General features: G+C 51.1%; 1 protein-coding gene across 1 annotated transcript in view; it reads right to left on the reverse strand.

The window, feature by feature from the left end:
* The window catches only part of PKP1 (plakophilin 1), a 52,378-nt gene that overhangs the window by 18,703 nt on the left and 15,051 nt on the right, over positions 1 to 18,624 (reverse strand). The window contains exon 3 of the mRNA XM_003410210.4: positions 2,243 to 2,637. Coding sequence (XP_003410258.1) covers positions 2,243 to 2,637 — 395 coding nt within the window. The remainder of the gene's footprint in view (positions 1 to 2,242; positions 2,638 to 18,624) is intronic.

Below are 18,624 nucleotides of genomic sequence, written 5' to 3' on the forward strand. Positions count from 1 at the left end.
GAGCAAACCCTTCTGTGGCAATCAGCCCTACCTTGTCAATGTCCTCCCACCATTTATAGAGAGAGCCCTCTCCTCATCTGTACTGGCCTAATGTCTTGACATAGTAGATGCTCAGTAAGTATTCATGGTTTTTAGCTTTGGCAACCCAAATCCATTTTTAGAAAAAATCACCCGAGGGCAGAGCTTCCTGGTCTTGGGTTTGTAGCATCCCCACTGCACGATGAGAGAACATCACCCTCATCCGTCTGTCACAGGACACCTCTAAATGGCCTGTCACCCATCCTCTCAATGGGGGGTCTTACCTACACCTCAGAGCCTCTGGTGTGGGGCAATGAGCAAGGGCCAGAAGCTGCCCTGATCCTAATATACCTTATGGTCTCAAGTAGTTGGCAGAGGTCTAGCTTTATAATGGGGTTCTGCTTATTTTCAGAACAGTGTGGTGCCAGTAGGGAAGAGCACAGGATGTGGAATCAGCTGTGTGGGCTCAGACAAGCTACTTAACATCTCTGTGCCTCAGATTCCTCCTCAGGAATACTACCACCTGCCTCCAAGGGGTTGGAAGGATTAACGATAAAGAATACAAAGCTCCTGGGGCTCAGTGAAGAGTGGTTAAGGCAGTTCTTACAGCTCCAGGACAGCACTGATCTGTCTAGTTGGTGGTGGTATCCCAGCACTAACCACAGAGCCAGGTACATAGTAGATGCTCAGTAAACACTTGTCAGATTAATGAATAGCACTGATCATTAAAACCAAACCAAACCCACTGCTGTCGAGTCGATTCCGACTCATAGCGACCTATAGGACACAGTAGAACTGCCCCATAGAGTTTCCAAGGACCGCCTGGCAGATTCAAATTGCTGACCCCTTGATTAGCAGCGACAGCACTTAGCCACTACGCCACCACGGTTTCCATCATTAGGTGGTGATAAAGGGCAATTCAATCTCTTGGTCTCCGAAGGAGCCTTGGTGGCACAGTGGTTAAGTGCTTGGCTGCTAACCGAAAGGTCAGTGATTCAAACCCGCCAGCCACTCTGTGGTAGAAAGACGTGGCAGTCTGCTTCAGTAAAGATTTACAGCTTTGGAAACCCTACAGGGCAGTTCTACTCTGCTCTACAGAGTCGCTATGAGTCGGTGTCAGCTCCACAGTAACAGGTTCCATATGGGTCTTCGAGCCCTGAGGGTGGGCCCACTGTCTTTAACGACACCTGTCTCCAAGTCACCCTGTATCCATGACTCTTTACAGAACACCCTGATTGGTCTCCTTTCCCTCAGATTGGGTTTAATGGGCCATAATCTGCAGTTTGAAAACTAATGCCTCTATGGGGCAGTTCTACTCTGTCCTGTAGGTCGCTATGAGTCAGAATCGACTCGACGGCAGTGGGTTTTGTTTGGTTTGAATGATCGGTGCTATTCATTAATCTGACAATCTTTCTCCTTCAGCTTCTGCAGGATTCGAGTTCTGTTCCTTAGCACTAGATGATGTCTGTCATTCTGTGTGTCTATTTGTCCTGTGTGTCTTCTGGATGTACCCGGGCCATAATATGGAGCATGGCCTCTCTCCCATCAACTACACCAAGGCGCAGTCCTTTGCTCTTTCGGAACATGGATGCCCAAGGTCAGAGGTTTTCCAATGCTAGTGTGAATCACCATAACTTGGAGGGCTTGTTAAAACACAGATTGCTGGGCCCCTCTTCCAGTGTTTCTGAGTCAGTAGGTCTGGGTGGGGTCCAAGAATTAGCATTTCTAGTAAGCTGTCAGGTAATGTTGATGCTCCTGGATCAGGCAACACACTTTGAGAACCACTGGTCTGGATGTCTTTCTCTAACTAGTCTCACTCTACTCATAATCTGTGACCCTTTAAAACCTATATATACCCCCTTGCTGTTGAGTAGATGCCAACCCATAGTGACCTTAAAGGACAGAGCAGAACTGCCCCATAGGGTTTCCAAGGAGTGGCTGGTGGATTTGAACTGTAGACCTTTTGGTTAGCAGCTGTATCACCTAATCACTGTGCCACCAGGGCTCTGAAACCTACATACTCAACATATTTGTTTCAGTGTTTGGGTTCTGTCTCTCCCTTCACACTGACAGCCTCTTGAGGCCAGAGGCCATCAGGCCAGGGACTCCCTGAGGGCAGAGACTGTCTTTCCCATCATATCCTGGGAGCTCCCTTGTAGAGTTGCAAGCCTTGCCTCCCACCTGACCCTACCCTGGCCCCCTACCCCAACCTAGCAGCACTCACTTGGAGCTGGCCCTTGAGTGGCAAAAGGACAGGTCCTTGTTGCAGGAGATGGGCGGGATGTACACTGGATCTTGCTTGGAGGTGCAGGAGGATGGGCGCACAGGGCACTTCTTGACCGCCTTCTGGCCGCTGCAGGTGCTGTAGAAGCTATAGCGGTTCTGGCTGATCTTCTGACCCTTGCTGCCCAGCGTGCCCTTGCGAAGGGTGCCCCGTGGGTCACAGTAGAGGTCGGGCTCACTGCGGCTCGCCTTGATTTTCTGCATGAAGCAGATGTCGCTGCCTGCCCCGGTGGTGGCACAGCTGCCCCGAGGATAGTGCCGGCCCCAGTTCTCCATCTGGCTGTAGGAGCTGAAGCGCCTATTGTCAAGCTCCCGCTTGAGGGTCCCATTGTAGATCTGGGCAAGGAAAGGGAGAAAGGCTCAGTCAAGTTTCCTGACCAGGGATCCTGGAATCCAGCTGGCCACAGGAGACAGTCCACCCCCCAACCCCACTTGGTAATCTTGTTTCTGGATTATCTACGGGGACTGTTCCAGAATCCCAGAATGTTTGGGGTGGAAGAAACCTTAGCTATTATCTGATACATTAGTTTTCAAACTGCAGATTGTGGCCCCTTAAACCCAAAAACTCATTGGCATCAAGTTGATTCTGACTCACAGCGACCGTATCGGACAGAGTAGAACTGCCGCGTATGGTTTCCAAGGAGAAGCTGGTGGATTCAAACTGCTGGCCTTTTGGTTAGCAGCCGTAGCTCTTAACCAGTACGCCACCAGGGCTTCCGGTGGCCTATTATGGATGATGAAATTAATTTAGTGGATTGTGACTATCATTAAAACAAAACAAAAAAAAGAATAAAATCTCTCAGAAAATAAAATATCAGTGTGATACAGGTAGTAAAGACAAGTGCTGGCTTGTGAAAGATGGGTTGCAATATCAAGTGTATTCCTTACTGTGGGTTGCAGTCCAAAAAGTGTGACAGTCACTGATCGAGTTCCACACTGGCAAAATCAAAGAGGAGAGTCCATGGTCCAGAGAGGAGCGGCCTTCCAACAGTCACTCGGGGAGGGGAGGGTGAATCCAGGACTTGAGCCCATGTCTCCAAGCCCTCGCCCACACTGTTCCCAGATGCCAGCAGCTTCTGACACAGTAAGCCTTCCCAGGCCACCTGCCCTCAGTGCATGAAAACTCCTCCTAGTCTGGTTGAAGGCTGTTGGTTTTCCACTGCTAAAACCAGCTGCTGCTGAGCTGGCTCCAACACGTGGTGACCCCACGTGTGTCAGAGTAGAACTGTGCTCCACAGGGTTCTCAACGGCTGATTTTTTGGGAAGTAGACCACCAAGACTTTGTTCCGAAGTATCTCTGGGTAAACTCGAATCTCGAAGCTTTTGGTTAGCACATGCGCATGTTAACTGTACAACCCAAGGACTCTTTTCCACTGTTACTTCTCTGCTAACCCCCTCATCTTGTCTCTCCTCTGGCAGGGTAAGAAGCAAACGGTAACAGGACCTGTGGGCCGAAGTCCTCAAAAGCCAAAGAGGGAAAATAACCCTGATCCCTGGGCCCTCTGTTACAGGAACTCTCTGCTCTTGGCACACCTGGACACGTAGGGGCAGCTGGGGGCCTGCAGGTGGGGCCCAGTAAGGGCTTCCACGGACTTTAATGTCAGGCTTGTGGGGTGTGTGGGGAAGCTGGGTGGAGGACTAGTCCAAAAGCAAAACACACAACCGAAAAGGTGCTCCATAGCGCTCCTTGTGAGCCCAACTGGGAGTCAGCCCTTCCCTGGGAAGAAAGCACCTGCAAAGCTGGAGACTTGGTGGGAATTAGCTCCAGAAAGGAATGGTCCGAGGAGGACTTTCCCAGGAGCTTGTAGGCCGGTGGATCTGGCCTGCTCTGACTTGTTCCAGACTAGAGGATCAACACTGAGCCTGATAAAATGTCTCCACACAGGTGCTGACTTGGGGCTCATCTTTCCCAGGATGAGCCAGGGCCAAGTCCAGCAGCCCAGAGCCTGCCTTCCCTACCCCATGACTCTGTGTGTGTGTGTGTGTAGGGAGAGGCAGTGAAGCAGCTGGGTAATTCCCCTCCATACCAGATCTACCCACACCAGGCTGGGGAGGGGTCAGCCCCCCTTTTTCTCTGCAAGGAGAGTCTCAGAGAGCTGGAAACCTCCTGTGGTTAAGGCTCCCAGGAAGACTCGGTGTCGAGCTACCAGTCAGAAATGGCATTCAAAACTCAGAAGCCACAAACTATTAACCTTGGCAATGGCGTTTTCGTCTCCTTAGCCCACACACCCAGCTGTGCGTGCCGGCAGGTGCAACTGTCTCCCCCAAACTAGGTCAAACCAGCCCACCCCAAAGGGCGCTGGCGTGTGGGCGTCAGGGGAGGTAAGAGCAGACGATAACAAGGCCGAGGAAGAGGGATCAGGCAGTTTCCCGAGCACTGGGACGTGGAATGCACGCCTTGTAGATTACGTGCCAAATATGCACCTAGCCTCCAGCGCTAGACAATGGCCACACCTTCCTCACCTCTGTTCCCTTCCCAGGGAAGACGGTGGCGGGTGGCACTGTGGAAGGCAGCCGAATGGTGGCTAACCTTAAATGGAAATGCACAAGGGGCTCCCTTGTTCTCAGTAAATGACACTCCTGGACATCATCTCTGACACCTGATGAAAAGTCCAAACACTCTTCCTGGCCCCAACCCAGCCCAATGTAATCATGCTGATTAAGCCTGGCTGAGGCTTTGGGTTTTGCTCTCTGTGCTGGGAAAAGGAGCGTTGGCATCCCTGCCAAGTCTCAGCAAGGGTGGGCTGACCACAGGGAGTGGGCACGGTGGGAGGCAAGGTGCCCCGAGGGATTGCATCTCCCAGCCCCCCCCCATTAGCTACACCCCAGGGGTGTTACGCACTCCTGGGAACCCCGCCCAGCTCCTGCATCACATGGTGTCTAAACATGGTGGCCGAGGACTGCTGTGGGTGGCTGTCCCCTCACCATGGCTCTTTGCCGGCACTCTGCGAAGCTGAAGTGCTTCCTCTCAGCCAGGACCCCCCCGAGACCCTCCGAGGCTCAGATGAGGCAGGCTGAGCCCCTAGCCCTCCCTGCCCAGACCACCTGTGACCTAGCTGAAGCCTGTAGCCTTTCCCCTTTTCTTCCATAAGGCTGAAGTGGCCGTGCCGTCTTGGAAATCTTGGTGCTTTCCTCAAGCTCACTGAGCTGAGACTCACGGCAGAGGAAGGACATGGTGGGTGAAAACACACTCTGGAGCCAGACTGCCTGGGTTGAATCCTGGCCATATCGATTGCCAGATGGGTGGCCCTGAGCGAGTTACTTAACCCCTCTGTACCTCAGTTTCTTCATGTAAAACTAGGGTTATAATAGTACTCAGCATTTAGGGTCGTCGTGAGAGGTCAATGAGTTAATGTTTGTAAAGAGCTCGGGACAGTGCATGACCTAAGTGTTTGTTCAGTAGGTACCAAGTATTCTCGTGACGCTCAGATGGGAGACAGGCTGACTAAAGGGTTTTACATCGCCCAAGCCATACCTCAACGAACTACCAGGTTGGTCACAAGGGAGAGAAACCAAGGAAGCCAGGGCAGCCCTGGAAAGGGGTACAAGCCAGTATCTAGAGCCCCATGCTGGTCTCACCTCACAGCCACAGAACAGGCTTAAATATGTTCCATAAATGTGGAATAGTATGACTCCAGATGGGGCAACCAGAGGGAGCCAAGCTTTATGACTGAATGATGTGGTGTCTGTATTTATGACTGAATGGCATGGTGTTTCTTTACGTGGGTGAACTTCACATGTGGGGCAGCACAATTGTTCATTGTGCAGGATGTCCCAAGCACTGTAAGCTGTTTAGTGCTCCTGGCCTTCAGGACCTAGATACCAGTAACCCCTCTCTATCATTGTGACTAGCAAAAATGCCTCCCACAGATTTCCAAACTCTCCCTTCCAGGTTCTGAGTGAGCAGCTGCAGCCAGAACAGAATGCAAGGGCAGTGCGCGCAGACACACACATGCCCACAACAGCCAGAAATCTTTGTTGCCTGGGCTGGGTCTCCCAGTAACACCACCACACTCAGATAATGATCTAGTGGTCACAGCTGGCAGAGTCCTCTTCTTTGAAGACAAAGGACAGTAACACACATATACACACATACCCTTTGTCAGGTTATCTCACGTGTCTTTGGGAAACTCCAGCCTCAAGTGGGATGGTCCATGGATCAGAACATTCCAGAGGCTGGAAACTCAACTTCCAGGGAGCAGAGCTGACCCTTCAACCAGAAAGCAGGTTGGGCTGGAGAGCCAAATGGAAGGCCTAGGTGAGTCCAGAGAGACATTTCTCTACCTGAGAGACCAGTGGGGCTCGTCGGGGGTCAACTCATGGAATCACAGTTTAGGCTGGGCCATGCAGGGCTGCTTTTAGCAAGGAGCTTTCCCTCAGCTTTCTCCTCATGACTTAGGTCTTGTAACTAACCTATGTTTCTTCCACCTTCCTTCTTGGAGGAGTGTGGCATTTTAACCCCACACTGAATGCTCCCCAGCCCCTCAGTGTAATCTTCTCTTCCTGATACTGCATAAGTCAGGAAGCTCTCAGAGGCCAATCCCCTCATTCCACAGGCAAGGAAACTGAGTCCTCAAGGATGACTAGACCAAAGTAAAGCAATACAAACCCAAGATCCCAGGCCTTATATAACCAAATACAGTCAGCTTGGAAACCCTTATGAGTCCCATTCAATCTGCAGAGGCTCCTTCTACATTGGAAGGGCTCCTAGTTACCCAAGATCATGGGACAGGATAGTAACTAAGCACCAGGAAGAAATGGTGTTGTTGCATCTTTCCATCTGAGATGCCCTCTGACTACCCCTTTCCCACCCCCACTGCTCAGATATTGGCTCTGACTCTCATCGGTTCACCATTGGGCAGTTCCAGTGACTCAGCCCCACCTCCCACCCAGCCCTGAGGCTCTGGCCCCTGCCCTGTGATGCCATCATGGCGACCTTCCTCATACAAAGCTTTCATTAACCATGCCTTGCTTGAGAGCCTACAGTGTCTCTATAACATACAAGACAAACTCATCAGGCTGGCCACACCCTGCCTATCCAGTCATCTCTTCCCCGCCCCAACACACCTCTTCACGCCTCCTTCCCACCCCTCCCCCGCCCCGCCCCGGCCAACCACATCACCCTTGCTTCTGCTCAGGCTCTTCCCCACCCTGGACAGCCGTGCTTGTCAACCTCTTCATAAATTCTCCATCTCTTCAAAGCCTCTTCTCAAATCTGTCATCTCCACAAAGCCTGCTCCAACCCAACCCAAAGCCCTTTCCCCAGATACCAAAGGTGCCCAGAGTTGGAATTATTCACTCTCACACCCAGTTGCCTGTGGTCTTAGTCTTGTTTGTTCTTCAGGTGCTAATGTAGGCTTCTGTCATTCCCCGAGCTCTCCAGGGCAAAGAAGATCTTTACTGTGCCTAGAACAGGGCTGGGTTCACAACAAACACTCAATGAAAGTGGTGCTGTGACTTGCCCTGGGAATTTGGGCTGGGGATGGAGACTCCATCCAGGCTACTGATGGACATTGGGGTTCCCTCAGCCTCAGTGGTCACAGGAGAGCTGCCATGAACTAAGTGAACTACGTGGAAGGCGCAGGGATCCAGGTAGGATGAGCCAGTCTATGAGAGTGGGACAGAATGGGTTCAATCTGTGATGGTCCAGGATGCTTCCTGGGTGACAGCAGCTGGTTGGCCAAGCCTGGAAAGTTTCATTCCAGCTCTGGCTGCCTGGACAGAAGCTGCCTGGCTTCCAGAGAGCTCAGTATGCACTGGGCAGGCCAAGATGAAAAGAGTGTCTGTGTCCCCAGCTATTAGTCCATTTTGAAACCACGCTTCTGCCAGCAAGATGGGGCCTGCCGAACGGGCTCTGCAGCAGGATACACCCTGCTCATCCCTGCCCCATCACACACCCAGCAAAGTGCTCAACAGGGCCATCTCCAGCAACGTAAATCTCCCAATGCCCTTCTCATGAGCATGCGTGCACTCACGCAATTTCACGGGTTCCATGTACTCTCAGGCCTGGTGAGGGCTCTCCTGAGAGAGGACCTTGGTTAGAAGCACCTCGAGGACAGATTCCACTTGCTCTGCCCCTGGTTCCTGCACTCCCCACTCAGTGCCCATTTGAGAAGCCCTGTGAGCAGGAAGAATACAGTAACACTCTTCATTTTACTGGGGGCTGGGCAGAGCCAACCAGTCACAAGGTGGCAAGGTGTACTTCTGCCTTTTATAATGATGCACACGAGGGCTGGGTGGCTTTGCTCTGACCTCTCCAGGGGATCTGGAGACTGCAGGTCCTCTCCCACCCAGGGCCGCCCAGAAGAGAGCAGATGGGGCTCCAGGGTGTTGAGAATTCTCCCAGAGGGATAGGGGTGGCTGCTTACTTGGCAGTCTGAGTCAGCGTGGGAGCCACTGGGCCTGAGTCACCAAAGATGGGACTCCAGCAGGGGGAGGGCCCTGATTCCTGCCTCCTCCTGGACACCCTCGCTCTCTGACTAGAAGCTGGGGGTCCCACCCTGGGCTGATACACTGCTTTGGACAGAACAGTGCCACTACTCAGAAGCACTGACGTCTGGGCAAAGAGCAATCCTGTTTATCCTAGGAGAAGGCTGTGGTGGGTGTGTCTGACTGTGCTGTCCTCCAGGGCTGGGAGGAGCAGTACTCATAATTCCATCACCAGCACTCTAAGACCAGCAATGGCTACCTGGGAGACGGCCCAGCCCCAGAAATCACTTGATAGACATTTGTGAACTTCAGCCAATGGCCAGTGGATGACAAGATCCCCAAGTACTGGGAAGAGACACATGAGATCTGAAACATCCTGATGCCAGGTGCTGGCACATTTTATCACCTGGATTTCTAAAATGTAAAGAGATGAAAGTTTGGATGCCCATCCTGAGAGATCTGGCTAATAGTGGTCAGGGTCCCTCAGAGCCCCTGAAGGGTGGAAATTGTGAGCAGACATCTGTCAGTATCAAGACATGGATGTGGATAATGCAGAACAAACATTCTAAAGTATCCGGACAGCTGACACCCAAGTAGAAAAGATAAAACTCAGGGCTGTAGCTTGTGGGTCTTTCAAGAAAGTGGTGGTCTCTCCAGGGAGGTCATGAGTCTGGGATGAAAGAAGCATCTTGCCCTCCTGGGCTCCAGGCTCCAAGTCTGACTTTCTGGCCACCTGGAGGGTCAGGCCCACCATGGCTTCTGCTGCTGCTTGTGGCTACAGAGGGGAGATATCCTGCGCACCCCAGCACCTAGCTCCGAGCTAGCGCTCAGTAACATCTGATGCCTGAACAAACAGCTGTGCTAGCTTCGGCACCCAGCTCCATCCCAAATCCTGCTTCCCTCTTCATCACTAAACTGTGGGAGAAGGCAGATTGTCTGAAAATCTTCTCTTTTATCTCCCCACCTCCTCTGAGAAAGTAGGTTTGTCTCAGCTCCTGATGCCCCCAGATGAGTTTGGGAAGCAAGGACCTGAGGTTCAATACGCAGGCATCTCTGTTTCAGTTTGGAAAGGAGCCCCTGGCAGCCAGCTGCCACTGCAGATGTGATCCCACAGGTCCAAAGGGTGGAGGACTCTGAACCCCATCTCTCTGTTCTGGGCTCAGACAAGCCTAAGACCTCATCAGTCTGCCCCATGTTCCATGTTCCAGGAGCTCCATGTTCTGTGGTCGCAGCTTTCAGCTTTCAAACCCGGGGACCGGCCACTCCCTGAGTGACTGCTTTGATAGTTCGTTCTGGGGAGGGAGAGGCAAGGGGCCTTGCCAGATGCCCAGTGTGAAGTAATTCCTGGCATCTTGGATGGTGATCCAGGCTGTGGAAGGCCACACTTGAGGGGCAGGAAGAGCTCACTGTGCAAATGGCCCCTGCCGTGTGCTGGGAAGTCTGAGGAGGAAGTCCCCTGGTCCCCTGAGCCACCTCTGTGCCCTGAGTCAAGAGGTGCTTCCCAGCCCTAAGAAGTTTTTTTTAATTGCCTTTGGTTCCAACTTTTGGTGACCCCATGTGTGCAGAACAGACTGCTCCATAGGGTTTATAAGGCTGCGATTTTTGGAAGCAGATCACCAGGCCTATCTTCCAAGGTGCCTCAGGGTGGGTTCAAACTGCCAACCTTTTGGCTAGTAGTCAAGTGCTTAACTGTTTGCACCACTCAAAAGAAGGACCATAGGCTGTGACGTAGAAAAATCCTGAGGGACATATGCTTACTTGGCCGCAAAAAGAGCTACTTGGAGATATCAACAGTTGAAATAAACCACTCCTGCTGATTAATCAAGAATTTCACATGAAGGGAGGGCCAGTTGGCTGGGCCCTCCAGCACTTGGGCAACGGACGTCCCCTTTGGAAGGCACATGCCGTATGCACATGTACACACACACAACACTCTCACACACAGTTCCATATCCATTTTCCACCTGCCTCTGTGGGACACGCATCACTTAGCCTGGAGTGGACCCAGGTAGGGAAGGTCTTTGGAAGTTTCTCGAGCATATCCTAAGAATACCTCAGCAGTGTATGGCGCTTTGCAGGTTTTAAAGAGCTTCTCCATTCATCACCTTATTGGAGACTCACAAGACCACCAGCCCCTCTGCCCTGTCAAGGAGGTGTTGTGGGGAAGGCAGCACCCTCATTCTCTCTGGGAGCATATTAAGCTCAGAGAACTCTAGGCTTGCCTGGGGCACACAGCTAAGGTATAGCAGGCCCTGAACCAGGATTTGGGACTTCTGCCCCACCCAGTGTTTGCCCTCTAGCCACTCTGCCCCCCATGTCTGGTGATGCCTAGCAAGTCCCAATAGCAAGACCTCTGCTGGTAGAGGGCACTCTGTGGGGCAGGCTTTGGGGTGCTCCAGAACTCCACCAGCCTCTCCAGCCAGTGCTGGCCCTGACACCTAGAAGACTCCCTCCCCAGGGATTCCAGACACAGAAGCGCCCCTCTTTTGGCTGATTGTAGGAGGTCCAGCAAGTTCTTCCTTAGAGACATTTAAGAAGAGTGTAGCTGCTCAGTTGTATGAGCCAACGCTATCAAGCCGGAAGACCTTCTGTGCCAGTGGACGCCTGTGGGCAAGGAGGCCTTGGAGCCATGACAACTGGTCCATCCTGGCTAGAACCATGAGAGGGAAGGCATGGAAGAGTGACTGTTTTTGTCCCCCTCCAGCCACCCCTTGCTCCAAATGCACTGCTGAGTTTGCACAAGCTGGGCTGCGAACACAGGGAGTCACGCTGAGACTGAGGAGGGGCCTTGAAGTCTCCTGGAAGTCTCCTGAGCGTCTTTGGTCATACACTGGACAACCCCGCTCTGAGCTTCTGGGGGTGGGGTCAGAATGGAGGGACGGGTCACTGGCTGTCCCTGACCTCTCTCCAGGATTCCTCCCAGAGTGCTCCCTCCTTCTTGGTCCCCAGCACTGTGGAGTCCCCTGAGAGCTGATTATGGTCAGAGTTAGATGGAAGAAGCTGGGATTTCTTGTGAACCCTCTCCAGGTTGGCTCCAAAGGTCAATCTCACAGAATTCAGCACTCCACAGGCACTTGATTACGGAGAACAGTAGACTGTCAGAAACATCATCTGTAAATGTCCCATAAAAAAAAAATTACTCAGCCAGGCCATGTGACTGGTTACCCTGGTGAGGAGAGGTGCTACTTTGTCACTTTTCTCCCTGGCAAAGGGCCTCAAACAGTGCTGACACGATACGCAGACCCTCAGCACTCTTGCCCACATCCATTCATCCAGTTTTTCTGTCCCTTCCTGCCTTCTCGTCTTTGCTTTTGGGCAGGTGTTGCCCATTCGGTCTTGTATACTTGAACTCAGAGCACATTCCTCACATGAGTTATTGTTTGTTTTATTGGCCTGTCTAATCTTTGGCTGAAAGGTGGACTTCGGGAGTGGCTTCAGTTCTAAGTTAGCAGGGTGTCTGGGGGCCATGGTCTTGGAGGTTCCTCCAGTCTCTGTCAGACCAGTAAGTCTGGTCTTCTTTTTTTGGGGAATTTGAATTTTGTTCTACATTTTTCTCCCGCTCTGTCTGAGACCCTCTTTTGTGATCCCTGTCAGAGCCAGTGGGTGGTGTAGCTGAGCACCTTCTAGTTCTTTTGGGCTCAGGCTGGTGGAGGCTGCATGGTTCACGTGGTCCATTAGTCCTTTGAACTGTAATGTTGTTTTGTTTTAAAAAATAATGTTTTTTTTTTTATTCTATTTATTATTATGGTTATTAACATTACGGTTAGCCTTCATTTATGGCAAGGGATACCGTTTTTCTATTTGAATGAGTGATATAAAGTTTCCTTCCAACATAAAAGCATGGAAATTGAAAAATGATTCCATAAAAATAGTAAATAACAGTATGATGATTTCACAAAAGTTGTGAGAGGAATACAATGGATTGAGCTTGGGACACTTGCCACAGGGGCGAAGGCCAGCATGATGTAACAGTGTAACAATGAGCACTGGGCAAGGAGTCATTGATTGGCTTCCAGTCCTGGTCCTCTTACTGACTAGCTATGCAGCCTTGGGTAAGTCACCTCACCTCTCTGAGCCTTACTTTCCCCAACTACAGAGCAACCTGTAAGGCTTCTTCTTTCTTTTGACAGTCTGATTCAGCCCTTGCTGGAAGTCACAGCTGCCTTTTCAACCCGCCCAGGGCTGCAGAACAAACCCCACCAGCCCTGCACCTTCCAGGTACATGGTGTAGAGGCTGCGGCAGAGGGCAGGGCTCCACTGTAGAGCTCACAGCCACTTCTCTCCTCACCAGTGTCTCTACCTGCCCCCTTTCCCACTCTCCCCCCAGATTTGATTTTGTTTTTCAGCTGAGCTTGCTCTCCTGGGGCAGGGAGGCCTCCGCAGAGACACGCCAGAGCCCTGGGGCAGTGCTGAGCCTCACCCTGGCAAAGGGTGGGGATGGCTCTTCCCACCCGCTTGGGAAATGCTGCTGCGTTCATCCCACTGAGGCCGGTGACAACAGGAAAACCCTCAAACTAGAGAAGAGGCACCCCAATATCTACCCAGGGCTTTGTTGGGATGGCCTTTCCCCCCGTATCCCTCTTCCTGTCTGTGGAGCTTGTCCAGCCGAGAGAAGATCCTGGCTCCCTTTTCTCTGTGCCCTTGGGCTCCTTCCTCCCCTCCGTCTTCAGCCCCACCCCACCCCCAACTCCCCAAGTCCACAGGGCTGGCTCAGTTCTTCCAGATCTATCTGGGAGGTTCTGGGCAAGTCCCTGCATTTTCTGTAGCTTGATTTTCCTGAAATTTTCAAATTAGAATGACTGTGCCTGGTTTATGGACCTAGCTCACCAAGACTGCAGGATCAGGTAGAGAAATGAGAGCATGAGCACTTTGTGTAAGTTTAAAATGCTACACTAATTCAAAAAAAAAAAAAATTTTTTTTTTTTTTTAATTCAAGGGACTATTAAACGACTGGGGCCGAAGACTGGAAGCCTTCCCACACGAGTGCTGATTGAAGATCTGTGCGGCGGGACTCAAGCAGCCTTGCAAGCTGCCACTTGCCTACTAATCCAGAACCTGAGGGCCCATCCCCAAACCTCCAGGACTCTGGGGCTAGGGCCTGAGAGATCACCTGGCCCCAACCCTTCATTTACACACGAGGAAACTGAGGCCTGGAGAGGCTGATGTAAGCTTGTGCTACAAAATTTAGCATTTAATTCTATTCTCTCTTATGATGTTTCATCTATTCGTTGTTTTGAACTACAGTGTAAGGATTTTAAGTACTTGTTGGTTGAGTAGATTCATTTGTGTCCAAAAAAAAAAAAAAAAGACCAAAAACAAAACTCCACTAATTATCTTCTGGAGTGAAATAAAAAAAAAGGAGTTTATAATTTTTCTTATTCTTCATATGTTCCCTCTAAGCTTCTAGGGTTTTGAATACATGTGTGAGACAGAAGGCAGGGAGAACAACACCCAACCTATATGGAAATTCTCTGCCTCACAGTATCACATCAGGTTGGCTGAAATTGACGCCATGTCCATCCAAGCATCAGCTTTCCCAGTCTAGCCATAAACTCAGATCTCTACACCAATGGAACGGAAGTGCTCAATGGAGATTTGCTGATTGATGAAGCTAATGGAAGACACAAGCCAGCTTCTGTCGTCTCTCACAAGTAGAGTGGAGTTCCACCCTGTGGACCCTGAGAGAAAGGCCCACTGATGGCCCCAGAAACCACGTAGCCACCACACTGTGTCCCTGGGCAGTGACGTTTCTCCCGGAACATTCCGGCCAAATTGCCCTCGCTTCCCTGAGAATCCACACAGCCAGGGCAGTGCCCAGGAGAATCTGACTTCTCCTGGGTCTGTATGCTCCTCCCCGGGGCAGGAGAAGGACCGGGGTGCTCCCTCAGGTTAAAGAAGCATCCTGAGGTCTGTGCTCCTGGAAACCAGGTGCAGAAGCCCAGGGAGACTTACAACACCCCGGAGCTGCTTTCTCAACCAGCCAGCTGCCCTCCCGTGACACCTGTGCTTTGTGAAGCATCAGAAAGGGAGGCCCTGGGCTGCTCTCAGACCACAGCCCCTGACCTAGGAGTGTTTCTCATTTGCGGCCCCCTCCGCCAAGATAGAGGCCTCCTCTCTTTTCACACCCAGTTCAAAGCTCAGCTCCCCTAGAAACCTGTCCCTGGGTCCCTCAGATTGATTTTCAAGCTCCCCCTTGGAGCTTGATATCATTTCATTTTATTCCTTGAACCTTGTTCTCCTCCCTCTGCAAGTCCGAGGTGCTAATATCGGGAGGGGGCGCTCTCTGACTTCCCTCCACCAGGAAAGACAGAAGAGCAGCAAGGAGACCATCTGAGTCACCATTTGGTCTTACTGATGATAAGCCTGATGCCCAGCAGGGAAGAGGTCCTACAAGGGTCATCTGGGCAGTGTTGGAGAACCCTCGCCCCCAGGCCAGGGCTTCTTCCTTTTCTCCACATGATCTCTGACTCTAAAAGGCCTCCCACGTTTTTCCAACCCTGAGTCAGGAGGAACAACAACAACAACAAAAACCAAACCCATTGCCTGTTGCCTTTGAGTCAATTCCAACTCATAGCAAACCTATAGGACTGAGCAGAACTGCCCCACAGGGTTTCCAAGAAGCGTCTGGTGGATTTAACTGCTGACGTTTTGGTTAGCAGCTCTAGCACTCCAGCTCTTAACCACTATACCACCAGGGTTTCCAAAGAGGCCTCAAATATCTTTAAGGGGCTGATATCAGCTATGCAGGGAAAAACAAGCCCTGGAAGGGAACCGCTTGAATCTGGCCCCAACCTGAAAGGTGACAGAAACTAGGCACATGGAAAGCAAAGCCATTCTGATGGACTGTGGCTTGCAAAAGAACCCCAAGGAACACTCCACAGCCTAGACGTTTGCCTAGCCTTCTCTGCAGTTCAGATGCAGGTAACGTCTCCAGAGGCAGCAATATTTCTGTGAAAACAGGCTAGTTCTGGGCTGTCCCTCTCCACAGGGAGGGGCGTCTCGAGAGCTGGCCATTTGCTCTGCTCACTCGCCTCCATTCTCTTCCAGGAGGCACATTCTGTCCCTCAGCAAGTAGGATGGTTGCCTTTTCTTGTTGGGTGAGAGCCTGGGGCCCTTCGGGACCCTCCTACATCCCAGGGCTGGGCAGGGGTGAGTCATAAGCTGGAAGTAGAAGGTACACCGAGTTGGCAAACACATCAGTCGCTCCCTCTCAGCTGCTGGGGAATAGGAGCCTGCATCCACTCTCTATCTTTCCCGCACCTGGACTTTTCAAGAAAACACAGGGGCCCTGCAGGCATTGCCAAAGGAACCCGGTTTGTGCATCTGAAAAGTGGCATTCAGAGTTGAGAAATGGGGCAGAGGGAGGGGGGCTGGGTCTGAGTTTTACATCCAGATAGTGACCAGGCAGAGCACTTTGCTGTGCCTCAGTTTCCCTCTCCGTAAACCTAAAGGAAATGAGGTCTTGCCAACTCTCCATTCTGTTTCAAGGGTTAATTAACTGCTGTCTTCCTGGTGCCTGGAGATGCTCTGATAAAGCAGGGAGGAGGTGCAGAAGCCATAAGCTATCTATCTGCAGGCCTGGAGCTGAGGTCTCGGTCAGAGTTGCTGACCCTGTCCCCGGGTCCTCACTGGCCTGGAGAGATTGCACAGGCGTTGGCTATGGGGGCCTGCCACCACTCAGAGTCTGTTCTCAAGACACACAAAGTCCTGGAAAGTCAGCATTGTGTAAGTCCTTGGCTAGGACCTGGTCCACCTGCCTAGTTCCGTGGATGAGAAAACCAAGGCATAGAGAGGTGAAGGCTTGTAGCAGCCCAGCTGAGATGGAATCCAGGCCTCCCACTGCTCGTCAGATATGTCATATCCTTAACCCCCCCATTTCATAGATGGGCAAGCTGAGGCTCAGCCAGGTTAAGAATTTGCCTGGGGGAAGAGCTGGGATGATTTGGACCTGAACTTCCTGTCAAAAGCCTAGTGCTTGTTCCACCACATCAGGCTCTCTTGGAACTGCCTCTGTTAACTGTGAATCCACAATGAATGGTCTTTTTCTGTTACCTCAAGGACAAGGGTCCTGAGTGATTCTTTCTGGCACCCCTTCTGCAGTACCTGGCACAGAGTACTGCCCCTTGTGGATGCTCAGTCAACGTGGCTAATTGTGACCGAGGCTGAACCACAAGCCTGCAGAGCACTGTGCTTGGATTTCCCAATCCTTTGGAAACCCTGGTGGCATAGTGGTTAAGAGCCAAGGCTGCTGACCAAAAGGTCGGCAGTTCAAATCCACCAGGCTCTTCTTGGAAACTCTATGGGGCAGTTCTGCTCTGTCCTATAGAGTCACTATGAGTCAGAATTGACTTGCTGGCAGTGGGCTTGGTTTATGGTTTTTATGGAAACTTGGTGCAACCACAGTCTTCTCGCCTGTAAAAGAGGTCACCCAGGTTGCTCTGGGGTTTAGGAGGGCAGGATCCTCAACGTAAGGGTCCCTAGCAAGTTGTCCATGAGGCCCTGTCATAATGGAATCATCCAATACAGACATAGCAACTAGCCAAGTACAACTGAGAAGAGGCTGGGAGAAAGATTTACTGGCAAGTCCTGGGTTAAAGTGGAGAAATTGGGTCAGGAACAGGACAAACTAAGATAGAGGCAGAATTCTCCCTGGTTATATTCCTGGGTATTCTCACCCTCAGGAGAGCCAGCGGGATTTAATTGAGCATGGCTGGGTGATTTGATATGGTGGCTGTCATAGTATGCCTTTTCCTGACCCCCTGGCTGATGGTGCCTGCAGAGCTTCTCTCCTCTACAGGGCAGATCCTGGGCAGGATGCTCTAGTCCAATCCACAACGAATGAAAGTTTCATATGAAATGACTCCCAGAAGAACAGAATGCTCAAGGTGTGCTTCCTGATTTGAAAATAGGAGAACTCTTTAGATTTGGGGTTGATAGAAGAGGGACTATCATCTAATCCAGAAATATTCCCTGGAAATCAGAATCAATCACTTGCTTCAGCTTCATCTAGGGAGGACAAACTCATGTAATAAAAACCTATTTTCACTTCGGAATAGAAGGGTCGTGCCTTCCGATGGCTCCTGCTCTCTACCCCCCTCATCCTGGTCCTCAGCTGACCAACTGGAAGGTGTTCAGGGACCCCTAAGACGGGTCACCATGCCTCCATTTTCTCACCAAAAATGGTACAGCCTGTAGTAATTCTGTTCAGGTCCCAGCCTAGGAGTGGAGCACCTTAGTGGGTCTTGTTTTTACTACAGGAAATGAATGGGGAGATACTCTGACTTTGGGTTGCTGGATTTAGCAAATAAAAATGCAGGGCACTCAGTGAAATTTGAATTTCAGATAAAGAACAAAATAATTTTTTAGTGTAAGTATGTCCCAAACATCGTATTTTATCTGGCAACCTTACCCTGACCCCCAGTAATGCTTGAGGGAACCCAGCTTGAGTCTAGGATGGCAAAACATGGCTACTCTCCTGCCTCTTTTGAGCCAGGATGACTCCTCAAAGAGGGATTCAGCCTGTTTGCTGCGGACAGGGACAGAGGGAGAAAGGAAACCAATGAATTAAAAGACACGGATCTCTTGCAAATCCCTAGAACATGGCTGTAGTGTTAAAATACTGAGATTGCAGAAAAACATGAAATGACCATCATAAAAAGTGCAATTGTCTGGGGTAATCAAAATAAAACACCACTAGGCTAGAAGTGTGTCTAGTCTGCTGAAACATCAACCAGCTTTGTGTCCTTAGATGAGTCATTTATCTTCTTTGGGCCTGAGTTTCCTCAACTGTAAATTGTCCAGTTGGGGCTCTAATATTTCACAAGTCTGGTTCTGAGAACGAGAGCAATGCAGGCGAGTCTTTGTGAAACTGGGTATCGGGGCTGAAAGGGGCTG

The sequence above is a fragment of the Loxodonta africana genome, chromosome 20, assembly GCF_030014295.1.
Source record: "Loxodonta africana isolate mLoxAfr1 chromosome 20, mLoxAfr1.hap2, whole genome shotgun sequence".
NCBI classification, from domain to species: Eukaryota; Metazoa; Chordata; class Mammalia; order Proboscidea; family Elephantidae; genus Loxodonta; species Loxodonta africana.